This window comes from Lycium ferocissimum, chromosome 9 (genome assembly GCF_029784015.1).
Source record: "Lycium ferocissimum isolate CSIRO_LF1 chromosome 9, AGI_CSIRO_Lferr_CH_V1, whole genome shotgun sequence".
NCBI classification, from domain to species: domain Eukaryota; kingdom Viridiplantae; phylum Streptophyta; class Magnoliopsida; order Solanales; family Solanaceae; genus Lycium; species Lycium ferocissimum.
This window is the reverse complement of record NC_081350.1, coordinates 12031611-12052797: the sequence shown is the minus strand read 5'-3', so window position 1 is coordinate 12052797 and position 21187 is coordinate 12031611. Positions and strand designations below refer to the sequence as shown.

General features: G+C 34.8%; 1 protein-coding gene across 1 annotated transcript; it reads right to left on the bottom strand.

Annotated features, from left to right (window-relative positions):
- Positions 1-5907: 5907 nt before the first annotated feature.
- Positions 5908-7215, bottom strand: LOC132031578 (secreted RxLR effector protein 161-like). Its single transcript, XM_059421558.1, has 2 exons — positions 6961-7215; positions 5908-6228 (listed from the first exon to the last, which is right to left on the bottom strand). The coding sequence occupies exons 1-2, from the start codon at positions 7213-7215 to the stop codon at positions 5908-5910; spliced, it is 576 nt and encodes a 191-aa protein (XP_059277541.1).
- Between the last annotated feature and the right edge of the window lie 13972 nt (positions 7216-21187).

Here is a 21187-nt window from a genome sequence, read left to right as displayed (position 1 = left end):
AATTAATAATAGACTTTAACAATAAACTTTGAAGAATTAAAAACATGCCAAACTAATTCAAATTTATGACTTTATCATGAAATAAAAATACAAATTAACAGCCTTAGTCCGAAACTTAAATGACCCATAATCTAAGACAATGAGCCTAAATAGACCCTAATCGTCATCAGAATAGAAGTCCTCAATATCTTCCTCAGAACGATATTGGCGGTCTCTTAACACATATCTTTTTTCAGGAGATGTTAGTTCTCTACCGGTTGATGATGCTTATTCTTCGGCGGAGACGTGCTTTTGAGATGATCTTTGGAACTTGGGAATCCTCTTTTCAGGCGTTGCCGGGGTATATAGCGGCTCTAAAACAAGCTAATCCTGGCACTGTTGTATAGTGGCGGCTTTTAGAGGGCAGAATTTTCGACTTTGTCTTTTGGGCATTCAAACCGAGTATTGATGGTTTTGCTCACTACAGGAATGTGATATCGATAGATGGGACGCATGTATATGGCCGATATGACATTAAGCTCCTAATTGCAGTAGGTATGGATGCCAATGGGTCAATATTCCCTTTTGCTTTTGCAATTGCCGCCAATGAGAGCAACGAGACATGGGGGATGTTCTTGACTCATCTAAAAACTCATGTTATTAAGGGTCGTCAGGGCAATCTATCCTATCAGATCATCATAAAGGCATATTGCACAATATTTGTACTCTGGAAGGGTGGCAGCCTCCACATGCTTACCATCGATATTATTTAACGCACTTAAAGGCTAATTTGCAACAAAGTTTGGAAATGGCACTGTAAATAAATTGATGTGGCAGGGTTGCGATGCAGCATCAACAAAGAAAATGGGCTGCAAAAATGGAGCTGCTAAGGGAAGTGAGTGAAGAGGTATATGTTTGGTTGATGAAATTAGAAGTTTGAAAAATGGACGCTTTATCTTTGATTGAGGAAGGAGATGAGGCATGCTCTCTGCAACGAAACGACTCGGAGTCTTTCAATGGACTCCTCAAATCTACTCGAGGACTACCTGTCACCGCAATGGTAAGACTAACTTTCAGGCAGGTCGTGGAGCGATTTGCGGATAGGACAAGGCAGGCCAGAGCTATATTAGCCGAGGACGGAACATGGATGCCAAAGCCCTACAAAAAGATGGAGCACCATAGAGGAAAGGCAGAGGGTCACCAAATGACCGAGTATGACATCGCTCAACGAGTGTATGAATTTAGAACGAGTTATTGCGACGGCAAAAGAGGAAACAAACATATCGTTACTGAGCATATAAATCATGCACTTGTGGTAAGTGGCAAACGTACCACATGCCATGTTCTCATGCAGTCAAGTGCTTTGAGAGAATGGCCAGAAATGTAATATGTGGCGGAGGAATATAAGGTCGTAAAATAGCTTAAAGCATATTCCGGCCACTTCCATCCCCTTGGTAATCAAGCTTATTGGCCAGCCGCGCCGTTTTCTATGATAGCGAATAAGAACCATATCCGTAAATTGAGAAAAAACAAGCTAACCCGTTATCACAATCAAATGGATGTTAGCGAAAAGGCTTACTCTCGCAAGTGTTCGACATGTAAGCAATTTGGGAATGATAAGCGTTCATGTGGGCAAAACTCCCGTGGTGGCAGCACATCTGGAAGTAGAAGAGTGTCTAGAACTTGATTTCTTTTTTAAGTCTATTGTAATTTAATGATGTATTTCGTTGCTAATGGAATGAAATATTTTTCAATTATTATGAACCTCTCATATTGGATGAATTATTTTTAAATATTATATTTATTTTTGCACATTCAAATGTTGCGGATTACACAATACAATAACAAAATAAAAAAGACATAAAAGAAAAAAAAAAACCTAAAACAAAGCAGAGTAATTTTTTCTTTTCTATCTTTCTTGAACCAAAAAAGTACTTTCATGTCTTTGGGAGTAAAACAAAAGAGATTAATCAAAACCCTATAAAATATGACACTTAAACCTAAATATAACAAGTTTTCAAACGTACTTCGGAGCACTTTACAACCCATAAAACGACGATCCAAATGTATATGTATACTTGATGTAATGAGTCGATATTATTGTACACTAAAAAAATATTAAGTTCTATATAAAATATTTATATTCCGGTGTTTTGAAACGTGACTAATCTTCGGTCAAAGTACGAAAAAACCTTAATTTTGAGTTTGATTTCCAAAGAATAAAGGTTGGGGTCGGGCGGGGGAGGGGGGGGGGGGAAGGGATTTCATGCACAAAATCTGTGCGTGAAAGGACCAAAGTGTATTCTGTGCGTGAAAGGACTAAAGTGTAAATGTACACTTTGACCCTTTCACGTACAGATTCTGTGCGTGAAGTCTAGTTTGATTTTTTTTTTTTAACGGGTTAATTTAGTTTCAAATTTTTTTTTTTTTTTGGGTTATAAAAGTGTCGGGTCCTATCTTTGGCTGACTGATAAGAGAAGAATCTCTCGTGTTTGTTGAGAAATAGAACTCTCTACATTATTTCATGTTTAAATACTGTAATTGTTTGGTGATAAAAGACAAAAGACTTTATTGAAGTGTTACTTATGAGGGGTAGAATCACCGAATGCATTCATCATATGATGCCACATTACAGTGCTTTTTAATTGTTTGACCAAATACATCAAGGATGCAGCAACTTTAGAGAGAGCACTGGTAAACTTTTGTCCTATTACACTCTGTAAAATGATTCACGCTTTTAGGTACACATTCTTTGATCATGGCGTTTAAGATATCTTTCACTTTTATCTTCGAACTTCAAATATTATATTTTTTTCGAACAGTTTTAGATCAGCGTCTTTTGTCATGGTTTGAGCAATTTGACAACTAAGTTCCGTCCGACAGTCAAACCTCTCTATAATGATAGTGTTTGTCTGAAAATTTTATGGTTGTTATAGCGAGATATTGTTATGTATGTATATTGGTATTTGATGTTTCAATTTCATTTTGCTATTATAAACAAAAGTACGCAAACAATTATTTCTATGAGCTTTTTATATTACATATAAATGAAAATAATGTACTTTTTAAGTTTAAAATCACAATTGATTTTCGTATCTCATTAATTAAAAATTGAAAAGATTAATAAATCTATAACTAGCTATACCATACCGATAAAGAAATATTTCAAGTTTGACGTAAAAATTCTACAATTTTAGGTTGTTTCATAAATTTCAGTCTCTTAGTGATAATACAATGATTGAATTACGAAGAATATTATCCAAATTTTCAACAAAATAGAATTTAATAGCTTTCCCTTGAAGGTTGTCTAAGAGGTTAACAATTGACTCTTTTATCTCACCCCAAGTAACAATTGACTCTTAACAATAGCTTTTTACTTTTATACATAATATATTTATTACAAAATATTATTACATAATATTTGAGTATGGCTGTTATTCAGAGGTAATTTTACAAAGAGTACTACTATAATGAATGTCATTGTTATTATAGTAGAATGTTTGTGACGCCTGTTAATCAAATTATAATCTGTCTATAGAAACTAAAGAACAGTATGTTTATTTCGAGCTGACAGAAAATTGTGTTTCCTTAAAGAATTTAATCCCCTCACAGTTGCCAAAGGTTTGGATTAATTCTTCTCATGATAGAACGAAATTCTATTATGCAATACTGGCAATGGAAGTTGCAGAATTTCAGCGAACTCAACGAATGGTAGCAATTAGGGTTGTTCACGGTTTTGGTTAAAACCAAAACCAAACCGAAAATTTAACCAAACTGAATAAAAAAATCGACATTTGGTTTGGTTTGGTTTGGTTTGGTTTTAAATTTTAAAAACCTATAATATTTGGTTTGGTTATGATTCTATTAAAAAATAACCGAACCAAACCGATAAATTATATACATAAATTTTATAATTATTTATATATGTATAATAGTAGTTTTTCATAAATAATTATAAATATTTTATACCTTTTAATCATTGATTTGATTTTGGTCTACTTATTTCACATGATTGTTTAAGACCCGTGATTTCTAGATGAAAGAATGTTACTTAATGTAATGGGGGAGTTGTTGCTTTAACCATTTATTCCCACTGTAACTTGAGTACTAGACTATCATTAATAGTGAAAATATTTCTATGATGTATGTTCTACCTTAAACTATAAATAAAAGTTATCTTTTGAAAAAAAAAAAAAAAGACATGTCTTTTTCAACTTTTTAATGTTTTACCGATAAGTCTCATGGCTGCTAGTCATAAACCGAAAAATCGAATCAAACCGAACCAAACCGACAATAACCAAACCGGTGGTTATTATTTTATTTGATTTGGTTATGGTTTTAGACATTTAAAAACCGACTAAGTTGGTCTGGTTATGGTTTTAATCAATAACCGACCCAAACCGAACCATGAACACCTCTAGTAGCAATCACACGACACTTACTGATTTCTGGTTTTGAAAACAATGCAGTATGAGGGAAAAAAATCTGTTTTTCAGAAAGCAAAAATTTCTCAGTTTTTCAAATTAATTCCGTTGGAAAAAATAATTCCGCGAATTTAATTAATTAAGTTAAAAATTCTGCGTGAATTAATTAATATCAGGATTGGAAATATTAAATAACGAAAATGGAAATAAAATAAATTTGGTCCAAAAAGATTATCAATCAATCAGATCATTTGGCCGAATCCGAATCCGAAGCCGAGCGACGACGACGGCGCGAGGGGTGGTCCTCTTCTCAACCCTTTATGAGCTAGAGAATGTGTTGCTTAATATAAGCACACACATAACACTTTCAACCACCAATGTGGGAGAAGTGCTCACTTGAAAGGTTATTTTTCAACCTTTCATTTCCCTCCACTTTTGTTTCCCTCCATTTCCCAATTCATACTTCACCTTTAAAGTCCCTCACTTAATGCATTTGTGGACTTTAAACTCAACAATCCCCCACATGAATGGGGAATGGCTATACATGAAACATGCATGAAAAAAAAACTTATGTGATTACAAGTAAGGATTAACCGCATCTGGGTAAGTAGGTTTCCCTTTGAACTTTTCGTAGTGAACATACATCGGATATACTCGATCAATTGGTAGATTTGATATCTTTGAACCGTCGAGCTTTAATGTATATCTAGACAACATATGTCACACACTTAACCCTTGACCATTCTTGGTTCTCATTGTTGTGTTCGTTTCAGCCTTGAACACCGCCTGGTTTCATGAGTGTGTAGAGAACTGGCCTTACTCTAATTCTCCTTGAAACGACTTCCACTTCACACTCTAATTCTCCTTGAAGCGGCTTCCATTTCACACTCACATAGGTGATTCCTAAACGTGTCATCTTGTAGATACACAATTTGATATACTCCGCATCAAACTTAGAAACCATTAAAAAGCCTTTGCGCTTTATCCTTATTCCCGAACATTGTCTTATCATGAGAATGGATTGAGTTTGACGACAATGTTGAAGCGTCATTCATAACTTTGTTTGATCTCCTTGAACCTAGATCTTGGGATTTCCAGTCAGCTAGGTGGAGTTACCATTATTATAACTTGTTCTTGGCCATAATCCCGTTCCCTTTGATGATTTTTCAACCACCTCTCTAGTTAGGCCTTTCGTAAGTGGATCCGACACATTATCCTTTGAATTTACATAGTAAATTGTGATAATTCTACTAGAGAGTAATTGTCTAACGGTGTTATGTCTTCGTCGTATGTGACGAGATTTTCCATTGTACATAATGCTTCCAGCCCTTCCTGTTGCAACTTGATTATCACAATGTATGCATATAGGTGCCGCTGGTTTAGGCCAAAACGAAATATCTTCCAAGAAGTTCCGCAGCCATTCTGCTTCCTTACTAGCTTTATCCAACGCTATAAACTCAGACTCCATTGTAGAGCGAGCGATGCATGTCTGTTTGGATGATTTTCAAGATACTGCTCCTCCTTCAATGGTGAAAACATATCCACTTGTGGATTTAACTTCAGATGAACCGGTGATCCAATTTGCATCACTATATCCTTCAACTACCGCAGGATATTTATTATAGTGCAAAGCATAGTCTTGAGTGTATTGTAAGTACCCCAAAACTAGTTTCACTGCCATCCAATGAGTTTGGTCAGGATTACTTGTGTAACGACTCAGTTTACTTATTGCACAAGCTATATCTGGTCGTGTACAATTCATTATATACATCAAACTTCCCAACACTCGAGCATAGTCCAACTGGGATTTGCTTTGACCTTGATTCTTTGTAAGAGCAAGGTTTACATCAATCGGAGTTTTGCAACTTTAAACTCCAAGTACTTGAATTTTTCAAGTACCTTCTTTACATAATGAGTTTGAGACAAAGCTAGACCTTCAGGAGTCCTAATAATTTTGATTCCTAGGATTAAATTAGCAACTCCTAAGTCTTTCTTTGCTCATTATCAACATATCATCAACATACAAGCAAACAATGACTATGTGATTTGGAAAGTTCTTAACGTAAACACATTTATCATATTCATTCATTTTAAATCCATTTGCTAACATTGTTTGGTCAAATTTCGCACGCCATTGTTTGGATGCTTGCTTAAGTCCATAAAGTGACTTAAAAATTCTACACACCTTCTTCTCTTTTCCGGGAGTTATGAACCCTTCGGGTTGATCCATATAGATTTCTTCCTCTAAATCTCCATTCAAGAAAGCTGTTTTCACATCCATTTGATGGATGTGGAGTCCGTACACTGTAGCCAACGCTATCAACACCCGAATGGATGTTATCCTCGTTACCGGTGAGTATGTATCAAAATAATCAAGACCTTCTCGTTGTCTGAATCCTTTGACAACGATTCTTGCCTTATATTTATCAATAAAGCCATCTTCTTTCATTTTCTTCTTGAAAATCCATTTGGAGCCTAAAGGTTTGTTTCCTGGAGGAAGATCAACCAATTCCCAAGTATGATTGTGTAATATGGATTTTATTTCACTATTGATTGCCTCTTTCCAATATTGTGCTTCCGAGGAAGACATTGCTTCCTTGAAAGTTTGAGGCTCATTCTCTACTAAGAATGTCAAAAAATCTGGACCAAAGTAAGTCGATGTTCTTTGACGTTTGCTACGTCTTGGATTCTCTTCGTTAGGCATATTTTCCTTTGTTTCTTCCCGAGGTCGTTTAGGTCTTTCACCAGATGACTCACATTCTATTTTATACGGATAAATATTCTCAAAAAATTCAGCATTATCAGATTCCATTGCCGTATTAACATGAATGTTGGGGTTTTTTGATTTATGAACCAGAAAACGATACGCTTTAGGCGTATCCTATAAAAACACAATCAATGGTTTTTGGTCCAATTTTTACCCTTTTGGGTTTAAGAACTTGCACCTTGGCTAAACACCACCACACTTTGAAATATTTTAAGCTAGGCTTTCTACCTTTCTATTGTTGATATGGAATGGACTTTGTTTTGCTATGGGGCACTCGGTTGAGTATTCGGCTTGCTGTAAGGATAGCTTCTCCCCACAAGTTTTGCGGTAAACCAGAACTTATCAATAAGACATTCATCATTTCCTTCAATGTTCGATTCTTCTTTTCCACAATTCCATTGGATTGTGGAGTGTATGGGGTAGTAGTTTGACGAATAATTCCATTTCCAAGCATATTTCTTCAAAGGAAGATTCATATTCTCCACCCGTATCACTTCTAATCATTTTGATTTTCTTGTTCAGTTGTGTTTCGACTTCATTTTTGTATTGTTTAAATGCATTAATAGCTTCATCTTTGCTATTAAGTAAATACACATAGCAATATTGAGTGCTTTCATCAATAAAAGTTATAAAGTACTTTTTCCCACCGCGTGATGGTGTTCATGTCACAAATGTCAGTATGAATTAAGTCTAAAGGATTGGAATTCCTTTCAATAGACTTATAAGGATGCTTAGCATTCTTGGATTCAACACATACTTGACATTTGGACTTATTGCATTCAAACTTAGGAAGTATTTCCAAGTTAATCATTTTTCGCAAGGTTTTATAATTAACATGTCCCAAACGTGCATGCCATAAACTATTTGACTCAAGTAAATAAGATGAAGGAGAAATTTTATTCATATCAACTAATATTATATTGAGTTTGAAAAGGCCCTCTGTGAGGTAGCCCTTTCCAACTTACATATCGTTTTTACTAAAAACAACCTTATCAGAAACAAAAATACATTTAAATCCATTCTTGACTAGTAGTGAAGTTAAGACTAAGTTCTTCCGCATTTCTGGAACATGAAGGACATTCTTGAGCGTCACAATCTTTCCAGACGTCATCTTCAAGGAAATGTTGCCTGTTCCCTCGATTTTGGCGCGGTGAGTTGGCCGTATGAAGATCGTCTCGTTGGGGCCAGCTGCATCATAAGAAGAAAAGAATTCCTTGTTAGAACACACGTGGTGAATAGCGCCCGAGTCTATCCACCACTCTCGCGAGTTACCTACCAAGTTGTATTTTGACAACATGGCACATAAATTGTCCATTTCTTCATTCTTTTCTGCCATGTTGGCTTGACCTTTCTTCTTCTCCTTATCATTTTTCGGAGCATGACAGTCTGAAGCCATGTGTCCAAATTTGTCGCAATTGTAGCAACTTCCTTTGAATTTCTTTTTGCTTGGAACCTTCTTCCCTCCAGAAGCCCGCTTCCTTTTCTTTGAACTTGTAGGAGCAGTTTCAATGATGTTTGCCCCCATTATTGCTTGTTTGCCATTGGCCTTCTTCTCAGCAGATCTGTTGTCTTCCTCAATTCTAAGCCGGACAATTAGATCTTCTAATGTCATTTCCTTACGTTTGTGCTTTAAGTAGTTTTTAAAATCCTTCCACAAAGGAGGAAATTTTTCAATAAAGGCCGCAACCTGGAAAGCTCCATTAACTACCATTCTTCCGCAAGCAGATCATGTGTAATCACTTGTAGTTCCTGGACCTGCGACATCACCGATTTATTATCTACCATTTTAAAGTCCAAGAACTTCGCAAAGAACAAACTTCTTCAACCCAGCATCCTCGGTCTGATATTTCTTGTCCAAAGCATTCCATAATTCCTTAGACATCTTACAACAGCTATAGACATTATATAGATCATCATCCAGCCCATTGAGAATATAGTTTTTACATAGAAAATCAGAATGATTCCATGCCTCCGTCACGATAAAATGCTCGTTGTCCAGAGTCTCTTCTGGTAGAACAGGAACTTCCTCAGTAATAAATCTTTGCAAACTAAGGGTTGTTAAGTAGAAGAACATTTTCTGTTACCAGCGTTTAAAGTCGATGCCAGAAAACTTTCCGGGCTTCTCTGCCGCGGCCATTGCAGGGACAGTTGTGGTGCGAATGGAAGAGGCGATAGTCGTTGCACCAGAATCAGTAGCGTTATCGGCAGTGATATCAACCATTTTCTGAGTGACAACAAAACAGAAACATAATCAATAAATAGAACGCACAAAGTAATAATGTTGATGAAGTTTTTATATTCTTCTAATCGAACACACAAAGTAATAATCTCGATGAAGTTTTTATATCTTCAAATCGAGTAGATTACTGGAGTAGAAATTCGAGGATTTTAGTCTCCAACCAGAACAAAATATTAGATGAAACAGAAATATAATTAATAAATTCTTTAAGTTTGTGACGCTTGTTAATCAAATTATAATCTGTTTACAGAAACTAAAGAACAAAATGTTTATTTCGAGCCCATAGAAAACTGTGTTTCCTTAAAGAATTTAATCCATTCACAGTTGCAAAAGGTTTGAATTTATTCTTCCCAGGATAGAACGAAATTCTATTCTGCAATACCGGCAATGGAAATTGCAGAATTTCAGTGAACTCAACGAATGGTAGCAATCACACGACACTTACTGATTTCCGATTTTGAAAAAAATGCAGTATGGGGGGAAAAAAATCTGTTTTTCAGAAAGCAAAAATTTCTCAGTTTTTCATTTCAAGAGGTCTTAAAAATGAGGCGAAGCCTCTGAAAATTTATAGCCTGCTATTTTGATCTGAACATGTGTGAAGTGCCTGTTCAGTGAAGGAGATGACCGTTGGTCATCATTATGTCTGTTGGGAAAATAATTCCGAGAATTTAATTAATTAAGTTAAATTCCGCGTGAATTAATTAATATTAGGATTGGAAATATTAAATAACGAAAATGGAAATAAAATAAATTTGGTCCAAAAATATTATCAATCAATTATTCCAATTCCAAAGCCGAGCCGAGCGACGACGACGGCGCGAGGGGTGGTCCTCTTCTAAACCCGTTATGAGCTAGAGAATGTGTTGCTTGATATAAGCACAAACATAACACTTTCAACCACCAATGTGGGAGAAGTGCTCACTTGAAAGGTTATTTTTCAACCTTTCATTTCCTCCACTTTTGTTTCCCTCCATTTCTCAATTCATACTTCACCTTTAAAGTCCCTTACTTAATGGATTTGTGGACTTTAAACTCAACAATGTTGTTATAGAGAAGTAAAACATAACATGAAAAATCGATTCCGGAGAAAATCAGGTCGTTAGCGTGAAATGTTGTTATAAATAATGATAATTATAGAGAGGTTTGATTGTACTATAATTACGATGGGAGGAATAGTGTATAGTTTATTAGTAGTAAATAATATATGTCACATCCATTAAACAAAGTTAACGATAATTCTCACTACGTTTCTATCATGCAGTAGTTAGATTTATATATAAATACCTTTAATATTTTTCGACGTGAGTGCTTCTGGGATTTTACTTTGGATTTACATATACTGGTAGTATTAATCTTTTTTACAGTTCTTAATATGTTATTATTTCCTATATATACTTTTAGGTTATCAAATTAGAATTAATATTATTTCAAGAAATTGTTTGCTTGTTTATTCTTTAACATTTTCTCAACTTCAATTTCAAGTCACCACTCCAACCCTCCCCTCTCTTCTAATTACTCCGGCTACGTGCCAGCCTTCACCGATAATTCTCTAACACTATGTGATTAGGAACTTCAAAATATAAAATTAATGTTAGTAATATAATTAGGAACCTGGAAATATAAAATTTTGCTTTACTATTTTAATTTGGATGAAATGCATGTAAAGCGGTCGTGATTGTATCGCGATTGCAATGCCTACCCAACTCCGCTCACTACCATTGCGCTCATGGGCCGTAATCGCGCAAGTGTCTGCACCAGCAAAATTTCTGCAACTGTAAATAAATTTAAAATGTGTGAAACACACCTAATCCCCTCGGATCCCTTTTCAAACCATGCCAACAAGTGCCAAATAGTATTGTTGACTTATACAAGATCTCAAAACATAAAACGAGATGCTAAACTTATACAAGATCTCAAAACATAAAACGAGATGCTAAACCTTAAAATGAGGGGTTGAGTAGTAGAACTAATAAGCTTCAATTTCTTAGTTAATACAAATTTTCAAACTGTTTGTTGGAATATAAGACAGACCCTTGATAATATATAGGGCACAAAAAGGATGGAAGAGGGATATAGACAATAAACTCATTTAATATCTTATTAAAACTCCACTCTTACATAATATCACTACAAAGGGTGCTTTATAGGTGTCAAGAGACACTTCTAGACTCATACTTAGGCCTCATTTGTTTTCATTAAAACTAAGAGGTCTGAATCTGCATGCACATGTTAATGATTAAAATGTTGTCTCTAGATCTGAACACTGAATGATTAAGACTGTTCGTTTTTCAACATCTGAATATGCATAATGTATTTTATTAAACACAATAAATATGCAATTCAAATAAAAAAGCAACTAAATATTATGAAAAAACACAAATTTAATAAAATTAAAATATTATTTAATAAAAAAAGAATCATTTATGTTTGCTATTAATGATGGCGATGCTTTGTAGTGGTGATGGGTGGGGTGGGAGTTGGTAGGTGGTGGTGGTGTTGTGGGTTTGGGGATAGGGTGGGGGTGGGTGGTGGTGAGGGGGACGGTTTGGGTAAGGTAGGCGGGGTGGGGGTGGTGTATGAGGTGGGGTTCGTGGTGGGGGGGTAGTGGTCGGGGGGTGGGGGTTGGGGTTGTGTTGGAAGGAGTGGGGGATAGGGGTCGGGGATTCGGGGCGGGGGGGTTGGTATGGGGTAGGGTAGTGGGTGGGTTTCGTGGTGGTGGGGGTGGGCGTGGGGGTGGGGGTGGGGTAGTGGAGTAGTGGTGGTGGGTGGTGGGTGGTGGGTGGTGGGTGGTGGGAGGTGGGGTTTGGGAGTGGGGCGGAGCTGGTAGTAAAAATTATCCATATAAAATACCTCTTAATGATATTAAGACTCTGTTCAAGATCTTAACGATTAAGACTTATTCAAACCCAATAAGTGCTTAGATCTTAATGTAAACAAATGCACTTAATGGCTTAAGGCCTGAAATCATTTAGATTCAGACCTCCATTAAGTACAAAAAAATGATTTCACACACATCATTAAGTCAATCACCTTGAAAACATGAAAATGTACCCAGTAATACAAAAGATAAGAAACCTAGGATAACTAAAAGACATACTGCCTCCATTCACTTTTACTTGTCCACTTTTGAGTATGCACATCCCTTAAGAAATAATAAATGAAGTGCATAATTTATCAATATACCCATATTAATTGGTGCATATTTTTATTTGGATTTAAAAAATGATTTGAAGTGAGTATTTAACACTATGGTTAAAACAGGAAAAAAGAAATTGTCTTGTCTTGATATGCTAAAAATGACAAGTAAAAGTGAAAATCTATTTTTGGAATACTGGACAATTAAAAGTGAACGGAGGGAGTATGAATCTAGACATTTAGGGCTTGTTTGGTATGAGGGATAAGGATAAATAATCCCGGGATTATATTTGAGATGAGTTTATCCCATGTTTGGTTGGGATAAAATCGCGGTATTACTAATCCCGGGATTGTAGTGTTATTTTATCCCTGTGAGAGGATGGAATAACTAATCCCGGATAACTAATCCCAGGATAAGTTATCCTGGGATAACTTGTTTCCAACCAAACGACCCCTTAAACAATTAAGTTTACTATTTCTCTCAATACTCAAAGTTTCATATCTGAAGCGAGTTTTCAAGAAACTGTTCGAGTTTTAGCAAAAACGGCTCTCCGGGGTCGTATCGATTGGTTGAAAGGCCTGAAAGAGAACGTTGTTTTTTTTTTGGGGGGGGGGGGGGGGGGGGGGTACCCGTTGGTCCCGAGATTTTCGTGAGTTCCTCGTATATAATAAAGTATCTTCCGCCCCCTTCCACAACTATTTAGATTTCCTATCGGGCTCTCCAATCTAATCCAGGGTCCAGTCATTATACAATAATGCATTAATAATAGAAAATTTTGATATCGTCACTAGCATCAAGATTGTCACTATCATCAATATCGTCACTATCATCAATATTGATCTCATCAAGAAGAAAACCACGTAAGGTTGCACGTAGAATACCAAAGGGAGTTATTCATGTTCAAGCAAGTTTCAATGGTATTATTGAAACTTGCTTGAACATGAATAACTCTAACACTGTTTTACAAAGTTGTTTTCCAATGCTTTAACTTATTTTAGTTGCATTCAGTATGTGATATCCAGACTCAATTATCTATTTCAGTTTCAGTTTTCAGTTATGAAGTGTTTGACTTTACTGTCATATCATTTTATGTTTTTAATTCTTAGAAGTCTTGTCCCGTCATTTATAAGGTAAGCAATGAAACTTACTGAGTACTGTAACAATGTACTTAGTCTGAAAGAGTCTGGTTTCTTTTTGGGATGCAAAGAAGGCACCACAAATACTAGTACCACCAGCTAGGTCCAACATTTAATCTCAGCTTCCTTCTTGTTGACAAATGGAAACTCTACTTTTTCCGGTTTCTAGTTGATTAGCTAGTATTTTTTGGGTATGCCCCGAGGCCTATGTAAACATTTTTTTGAGATTCAAGTTGGCTCAGGATATTGATCAGAGTTACAGTTTTGTATGATTTGGATGCACTCCCTATGTTGGTTCGAGATTCTTACTCAATATTATTAAACAGTTGACTTTTAATACTTAGTTCACAGTTAAATATATATATTTTCAAATATTCTATTTCAACGATTCACTTGACTGGGATAGGTTAATCAAATGCCTATTACGAGCTCTATTTTGGGAGTGACAGAGATAATTAATAAGTATTACTTTGACAAACCTGATTAGAAAAAAGTATCAAAATATATAACTTATTAAATTATCAAAATACTTAACTCATTACAGAATTGATTTTGAAGTTTTTCTCGAGAACTGTAAACATTTTCCTTGAATGTGTAGGTATTTCAATCTATTATAAAGTAAGGTTGTCGATAGGGTAAATGTGCCTATTCTAAAAATTACGGGGATAATAACTCAAATAAATATATATTGGAAGAGACGTTCAAAGATGGAGACACTGGATATTTGAATAAAAAAGACTTACTCCTACTCAGTTTTATACCAAAATACTGGTGTAGAAACTTTTTTATCAGTTAATTATGATTATGTAATATATTTTTACTTTAACGTAAAGTTTTTAAGGATAAAATATTTGATTTTGTAAAAATCATCCATTTTTTTAATTATTTAATTTTTAATTTTTATTTTTAAAAAATTAACGAGTGCAATGCTGCTAAGTATTTCCCATTAAATATATAAGAATTCATTACCTCAAGGGTAGGTTACTACTTTTTCGTGTAATGTCTTTTTTCTAGATGAGTTCCATTATTTAACCAATAATAATAAATATAATGGACAACCTTAAACAACTTGTACCATAATACTACGTTTTCACAAAATGGACCATAAAGTCACAAGTGATCACCAATGTTACGTTTTAACAAAATGGACCATAAACTTAAAGTCACAACTCACAGGTGACCACCAATACTCTATTTTTACATACGTAGAGGATATCGTAATCAACTAAAATAAAGTATTACAGGCATGAGTTTAAATCCCATGGTTCTTGCGTGTCCACAAGACCCCACTTAAAAGTTAATACTTATCTTAAGCTGATGCCCTTAATCATTGTTAATTGAACAATTAATGAATAATTTAATATGGTATATTTCTAGAATAAGTATTGACGAAGTCTAGAATTAAAGTGTTCGCAAATGATAGATTATTCAAGTTTGAAGCTCTATTATTTTTTGCATGCTTCTTCCATTTATATTGTTGGATAACTTATACGAAACAACTTCTTAGAAATATCTATATGATATTAACATTTTATATTTGTCTAGGTATTCTTATGAAGACATATTTTAAATAAACTCAGCATCATCCATGCATCACTCTCTATCTCAGTATATGGAGAGAGAGAGAGATATAATATACTTATCCTCTAACCTGTAATCAAATCTATTATTTGGCAACCACATATTGAAGGTATAGGTTTATTTTACGACCATCAGTAGCGGCCCCGCTCTATTAGACTTTGCTCAAGTAATGACCAATATAGTCTTAGATAGATATCGCATGTCCTTTTATATTATAAAGGTTATCTATTTTGAGTATCATGAACTTCTTGAAATTAATAATGTTTGTTGAATCCTCGAATGGTAATTTACAAGAGAATTAAAAATCAACTAGTAGTGTCTGAGGGTCTATCGGAAACAACCTCCCTACCCCACAAAGGTAGGGGTAAGGTTTGTGTATATCATACCCTCCCCAGACCTCACTATAATGTTGTTGTTGATGTAGTGTCTGAAAATGAAATTTGTTTATTTGTGGATGTAGGGTTACAAGTTGAATCGAAGAAGGCAAGCATTGGTTTGGTTGCTATGGATAGCAAGGGTGTGTTGCTTAATGCCATGGATCCCCGATTCAGTTCGTTGGGAAGTCTATGATTGCTGAAGCGTTTGCAATTCAACAAGCTGTGAAAAAAGCGATATAAAATGGATGGAGAAAACTTTTTATTCTCTCTGATGTAGAAGGTGTAGTAGATATATTGAAGAAAAATATACAGGCTACTTGGGACGTGGATGTAGCTTGTGAAGATATTAGGAACATGTCTTTATATTTAGATCAAGTAGTCTTTGTAAAATTCCTAGAAAATTTAACGTTGTCGCTCATGACTTTGCTATGTTTTCAATTTCTTTGTTCTATGGTTGTTCTTGCGAGAAAATGTTTCCAAGTTGGATTGTAAATGACGTTGTACGCTCCTTTGGACATATCATGCCCTTAATGAATTAATAGATGAAGGTTTCTGTTTGAAAAAGAAAAATTACATGTCGATCACGGACCCTATATTGGGTCGTGATATAGATTATTACTAATATTACTTAGGGGAACTGCACAAATAGCCGATCCAGTAATACTGTTTAAGCTATACCCAGTTCCTAAAGATTATTTAATATTTACCCAGTTAATAGTAAGTACTTATCATAAAGATTATTTCATACTTATCACTGTGAACCACTTTGCTTCATTGTATATGTTACATAGTTTGTAGTAGATATAGAAGTGGGATCGTCCCACAACAGAAGGCAAAAAGATCTAGTTAGAAGACATTATATTACAAGTTTTGGTATTTTCAGATTTTATTAAAAATTTGAATTAAATGAATATGTTTGTTCATGAAAAGTCATGACTATTCACAACAGTCACTTTTCTAACTCTATAAATTAGGCCTTCGTTCATGAAGTGTTATGAAAAATCAACTTAGATAATGCTGAGAACTTTGTTGTATCGCGAAGGGATTTTTTCCATTTTTTACTTTGTATACGGACAATATCTCTTTAAGAAAAGTCGATTCTTCCATGCCTCAATGTCATTTCTTCTTCGATTATGTTATCCTATTTTTCTAACAATCTTAAAGAGATATTGAATTATTGTTGCGGAGATTCACAATAGTGATTGCATGATCTTATGTTGCTGCGGATTTGAACTCGAATTCGAGTGTATGAACGTATCCCTATGGAGACAAAGAGCAGATCACATTAAAAGAAAAGAAGCCAATGATGATGCAGACATAAACTCCTGGGCTTCGCAAGTGTCAAACATGTGACTTACTCGTGCTTCTCTTATTGTGAAATGTGAAACAATAGGAAGGTTACGAGTATGTGCCAAAGAAAATTGAAATCAATCCCAAGCATAATCCTACTTCTTTCCGGATCGGTTTCACTATTTTCCACTTTTGATATTATCCTGTTGTTATACCCCATTTAAACAGGTTAGATTAGAGTACAACATATTGGAGATTCCTATTTTGCTTATTTTTTTTAGGAGTCGCCACCTAATTAATTTTAAGGTGAATTAGGGCACCTAATTTATTAACTAAGGTAAAACCTAACTATACCTCTGTTAATCCGCTTAAATTTTAATTAGGTAAGGGTTAATTATCACCAAAGAGAAGGGTTAGGCATCCTCTAGGATCCGTTAACTACGTTCTGCCAAACTTAGGTTAATTAATTTAGGATTAAATATAGCTTGAATTTTAAGAAAATGACTTATAACATTACTAGGGTTTTGAAGGAACATATAAATATGCTATTCCAAACTACTTTGTAAAAAAAAATAATATGGTAATTTGCATAAAAGGCAAAACTTTAAATGCCCTCTAAAATAGGATTTATAAATGCTACTAAACTTTGTATGAAAAAAAAAAAAAAAAAAAACACACACACACACACAACAATGCTGCTTTAAAAATACGGAAAAGGGCCAAAATTCTGAAACTTTTTTGAAAAAATAGTTCGTTAAATGCAGCCATTATCTTTAAGAGATTAATTATACATTATACTATGGGGTCAATTATCTGCCTCAAATGTCACCCACGCTTTACGTGGCTTCATCCTGTTCAAAATTTTACCCTCAATAATTTTTACTCACTAAAAAATAACTCAATCCGACCCGAATTTTTTTTTTCAAAGAAATAATAAGGATAATTTTTTCCAAAAAATAAAAATAATTCCGTATTATTTTTCTTTAAAAAAAAATTCGGCCTGATGAGTTATTTTAGTGAGTAAAAAATTATTGGAGGGTAAAATAATTTCAAGGATGCATTTTTATGATGCCACGTGGCAACAAATAGATGTATATAATTGACCCCATAGTATAACCCGAAGCAGATAATTATTACCCTAAAGATAAATCATAAGTATTTACGAACTATTTTTCAAAAGTTGATGTAATTTTGGCCCTTTTCCGTTAAAAATAAGACTTTTTAAAAGACGTCCAATAATAAAGCTATTTTAAATGGAGGCTAATAATTGCATAAAGGAGATCTTAAAATGCTATTTGAAATAAGGTTAATAGATATTGCTAATAATTTAAACGGAAGTAAAATAATATTATTCAAAATAAGATTTTGTGAAATATGATAATTTACATATAAGTAGAAGAAAACGCTAGGGGTTCCAGGTAATGTTTTAATAAAGATTTGAAACAAATTAAACGATGAGGTATTAATTGACTTGGCGTTTTAAAAATACAAAATGAAATACAAAAATAGCTACGAATTTTCTTTATCCTTTTATTATTTTTTATTAACTATACTTAGCTAAAGGTTTGCGTGATTGATTCAAACTTGAAGAGTTATTTACAAAATATGCTTAAATTTTACCTGCGCATCAGTGATGTTTTTGAAATTAAGATAATAAGAACATAACTCCTTTAATTCGAAAATATGAGTTTATACCATCAATTATCCTAGAACTAAGTGTCATGGATACTATAAATAACTTAAGTATAAAAGAAGAAAGTGAAGCTCGCGGGATTAATTACTAGTTTCCTTTGGATTAACTACCCCTTCATACTAAAACTAAACGATTAGTCTCACTAGAATTCGTCTAAGAAAATGAAATAAGATAAGGTGTTATTCATACAAGACAAATCAAAATGCATAAAATAAAGGAAAGGGGAAGAAAAATCAAATGGGCCTGGCCCATTATCCAAGGCTCAAATGCTGCGAATCAATCAATTATTGGGCTTTAGCCCAAAACTCATTTTTTTTTTCGAACAGGCTGCGGACAGAACTGGGCCGAGGGGGGAAATGACATTTCGTTGGGCTTTGGCCCAACATCGAATGCGGGAGACGAGTCCCTCGGACTCGTGTGCGAAGGTCATGCATAAAAATGAAAGGAAACGGATTAGTATATAATCAATGAATAAGATTAAACACGTAAAATATAAACTCGAAACAGATTAGTAAGGAAAATAATAGACAAAGATGAATTCTAAAAAAAATGACCAGCCACATCCAATAAGGCACAAATTGCAAACGTGGAACTTAATTGCGAATCATCAATTAAAATCCATCGAGTTCCCAGTCACAGGACTTTGCAAAACAAACAATTAAAGTACATGTTTTATGATACCAAAGCCGTGTGAAGCAGCCAAGGCAAAGACAAAGCAAGAGGCGTATAACAGAGGTTACAAATTGAACCATCAAACATTCCCAAACATGCAGGTTAAGCAAACTATATGAACATACGAGAACATAGAAGAATATAGCAAGTTTGGTAGCCACAGGACTCACATATTCACAAAAATATCATGACAGCCTTAGTGCACCCTAACATGGATCGATATTCTCACAAGGGATCAAACAAGCAACAATGGCATGCGTGGTGAAAATAAACCAACCAAGGCAGACAAGGATTTCTTAATAGAGAACTAGCACGAGTAAGCCCCTAGAAGGGAGGATTAATATGATCTTTAAAAGCGGAAACCAAAGACGAACAAACCATACTTTCAATTCTGAAGTTATTTCCCACCTCATGACCCTTCCGTTATCAGAGAATAAGTGAGCTTCACCCAAGTATATCATGTTAAAAGGGCAACAATTTTAGCAAGTTTAACCATCGATGCATCAGCAGTCCATCTTATCTAGTGTAACAGTGGTTATTTTTTTTTATCAAAACAGGGCATACAAACCCAACAACAAAGCAGCGGTCACAGAGAAATAATCTATGGCAGCAGCGAGCAGCAACCGAGTGGCCAAAATGGTCTCACCGGTGCAGCAAATGTTCAAAAGTTCAACGGCAACTCTGGGACATTTGGGATTTGGAAATACTCAATTCGTGTAAAGAAAAGAAGGGGTGAAGAATGAGTATAAAAAAAAATACAAGAATTCTAACAAAGTGCTTACTTGCTTAAGGTATTGCATTTTGGTTTATGTTTTACAAACAGTTTAAAATGACAAGTAAAGCCAAGCTTCAAAACAGTCCCTAACTCCTTAAATTTGAAATCTGGGATTTATCTCTTGTTCAAAGGAAATCTAATACCTTCTATAGGCTATCACCTATCTCATGACTCGAAGACCACATATAACTTAATACCGATTTTAAAGAAACCCGATATATTTATATCATAAAGAATGTCTTTGGCTTCTTTTAACAACAAACCAGTTGGATAATCCCTTCGGTATAAAAATGAGAATATCAATCAATATGTCCATAAGCCATTTTTATAGCCTAAACGTGATCAACAGGTTATGAATTAAGCAAGTGAGAATTCAGACATGACTAACGAATCCGCAAACTATCTGATGTGAAACCAAGTAAACACTTAGACATGATCAAACGGGAATCATGAACTTCTAATCCTATTTGACTAATTTAAACAAGATCGGTGCAGGGTGATAGAACTGTGGACCAGCTAGGGTGAAATCGAGTAAGCACTTTAGACATTATCAGACAGGGACCATAATAACAATACACCGAGGTAAATGAACAAGTATAGACCTAGGCAAACAACAAATGTATGAGCATGGTACCAAACTCCATTTTACAGTGAAGCTAAAGAAGATTTGCGCTAATCTCAACATTGACAGGAACATTACTTAGATGAATCAGGCATTTGGCTAAGCTACATAATAGTACTAAACCAAACTAAGCAGATATGAACATCAAAAGCATAACATAAGCTAAATAACACTTAACCACGTAGCCTAGACATATAAATAAAAACAATCGACAGAAAAATAAATGGCGATGCTAATATTTTACGACATCGGACATAACTTCCTATTTTATGATATCAGACAACAAATTTTAGCATAACACCTAACTCGAAACTGAAAACACTCCAACGAAGAATGCAAATAAGTATCAAAATCGAAACGAACTAAAAGTGAGAAGGCATTGCACTGACCTTTTTCAAGTGCAGTGAACTAGATGCGGGGTCTTCGGTCTACACTCGAACGCGACGAACCCGAATCCGCTTGAACCAAACAAATCTCAAACCAGAAAAATAGAATA

Excerpts from the sequence above, each read along its gene's own strand:
- LOC132031578 (XM_059421558.1), bottom strand. The coding sequence starts at position 7,215 with ATGGAATCTGATAATGCTGAATTTTTTGAGAATATTTATCCGTATAAA. Across the intron at positions 6,229-6,960 it reads AAGCACAATATTGGAAAGAG|AATCAAGGTCAAAGCAAATC; the intron begins GCAATCAATAGT and ends GCTCTTACAAAG.